The following is a 2366-nucleotide window of genomic DNA, read 5'->3' on the forward strand; positions in this document are numbered from 1 at the left end:
AGTCTTTATTTTACAGTTAAAATATGTTTATCAAATAAAGTCTAATGTTACAACTAATCATGGATCCCTTTAAAGCTAATCAAAGTGTTAGCTTCTATTTGTTACATGTACGTTACATGACACATTTATAAGTTTATCTGTAAATTAACAGACTGCCCCAGAGTACTAAATGTTCTCAGGTAAGATTTTGTGACATTGTGTTAACAGTCATGTTTCTGTTTGTACAAACCAACAAGACACACTGATGACTCACCGCCTGCATACATTGCAGCTAGCATGATCGAAGAAAGCCATGCTATTTCACTATAGCTGGCCTCCAGGTCCTCTTGAATCACCTTGAAGAAAATGGAAAGGGCTTTGGGCGTTGAGTACGCAAATCCGATGGAAATATGGGCGCCCAACACCACCATCCATCCCCAACCGCCATCCAGGGGTTTGTCCCCCATTACGTCTGCAGGTGCAGGGCCCATCTTCCTGTTGACGTTCAACACAATACAAAAAATAATAATTATAATTGCAAGCTTTCTAAAACTTAYAATGGAATACCAAGTCATTTACACTTTCATGCACGTGACTACAGCATCTGTCTGTGAGCTGGGCAAACAAAGACCCTTAACCACACTCCAGTGGGCAGTGAGTGAGATTAATCTGCATGTGAATTTTAAACAACAAAGTGTCTCATGCAAGCTCCACAAATGAGAAGCTAAACATTTTCAACTACTAATGTCCAGCTGCTTTATTTTGAAATAAAAGAAGAGAAAGGAATTTTTCATTACCTGGATGACTGAGAAGTTACACCAGAATTTATGAGACGTGTTCTCAAAACAGCCACACTTCTTGCTCCAATTCAAGTGTCAAAGCTCAAGGCTCAGCTATTTATCCAGATCCAAAAGGTAATAATTTAAATGTGAAATGGTTGTTTTTGTCACTTTATTTAGTCCAATTTTCAATGTGCTATCAAACAGAGAAAATAAAGTTGGAATTTTTCAATAATCTTTGATTTTGGTGTGGAAAGAGCAACGTACTGTAGAACATAATGTAATTATCATTTGTGGCATTCTTTTCCATTCTTTTTTTGAATTCAAATAATTGGATTATTAATGCAGGTTTTAATTTTTTACCTGATTTGCTGGATTGTGAGAAAAGATTTGATATGATAAATGAAGTTGTTGATGGATAATAAGGCATAAGAAATTAATCCTAATGATGTCTTTCTATTTTTTTTCCGTTTACCTGTTAGTTTATGTATGCTCTAAATGCTACATAAAACTAGGGGTGTCCCAAAACCAGTTTATCCTAAACTGTAAAATTACATTTACTGGCAGTAAATGTAATTTTACAGTTGTTTGACAATTAAATCTTAAAGGTAGTTTTTGGATACTTATCATAGTCTCTTTGTTTGCTTTGTTGTTTTCATGTTTACCTGATCTTTGTGTTAACTCTCGCCCCTTCCTCAGCCAGCTCTGGGTTGTCCTGCTCTCTCTCTCCCCTCACACCTGTCCCCATTCAGTAATCACTCAGGTGTTTACACTTTCCACCAGAGGTGATTGTATGAAGACTGCAAGGGAAGCTCAGCTTCTCCTAAAATGTAAAAAAAAACCAAAAAAAAAACAAGTGAACAAATATATACTGTTGTGTGTACATGTCATTGACTAAATATGCGCTACAACGCGCTAAACTTTTGTTCAGAATCAGCTTCTTATCACTGGTAACGACGCGGCTTTCCTCTCCCTCGTTCCCGCAGCTTCACAGTGCTTTAAACAGCGTCCACAGAGTTCAATAGCGAAGTAAAGAGTAGTGATGTGCAGATCAATACTGAAATATCACTACCGATACCAGAACTTTCTGCTCTAGAATCGATACTAAAATCAAAATATCGATACTTTGATACTTCAGTTATTTTACACAACGCATATCATTAACAGGAAAATAGTGGAAAATAACTAAACTATTCAAATCTTGTCTAAATCATATGTGGTTGGAGGGAACTACTTTTTCTTCCTCTTGGGTACTGCATAAGCACTTGGCATGTGCTCAGTCGGTCACTCAGTCTAGATGTATGGCAGGTCATTTTAACATAAAAYCTGTTTCGTCTGACTGTAACTACATTCTAGATGAGGGATTCCAAAACTTTTTCATGCCATGGCCCCCCAAACAGCATTAGCTCTGGCCAAGGACCTTCTTGCAAACCCACAAACAATGCTACAAAATAACAACGTAACAACTTTTAGAATGTTTTTTTTTCTCTCTTTTATTCACTATTCAAAAATTATTATATTTCTTTAGAATAAGAATTTAAAATTGTGCTAAACAAATATAGGGTTAGGGTTGGAAAGACTTTTAAATTAATAAATAAATTACTATGT

General features: G+C 36.1%; 1 protein-coding gene across 1 annotated transcript in view; it reads right to left on the reverse strand.

The window, feature by feature from the left end:
* The window catches only part of LOC106518521 (monocarboxylate transporter 2), a 24835-nt gene that overhangs the window by 16994 nt on the left and 5475 nt on the right, over positions 1-2366 (reverse strand). Inside the window, exons 2-3 of the mRNA XM_014009853.1 lie at positions 1424-1581; positions 254-474 (exon numbers count right to left, since the gene is read on the reverse strand). Coding sequence (XP_013865307.1) covers positions 254-474; positions 1424-1506 — 304 coding nt within the window. The 5' untranslated portion in view covers positions 1507-1581. The remainder of the gene's footprint in view (positions 1-253; positions 475-1423; positions 1582-2366) is intronic.

Source organism: Austrofundulus limnaeus, unplaced genomic scaffold (assembly GCF_001266775.1).
Source record: "Austrofundulus limnaeus strain Quisiro unplaced genomic scaffold, Austrofundulus_limnaeus-1.0 Scaffold62, whole genome shotgun sequence".
Classification (NCBI taxonomy): Eukaryota; Metazoa; Chordata; class Actinopteri; order Cyprinodontiformes; family Rivulidae; genus Austrofundulus; species Austrofundulus limnaeus.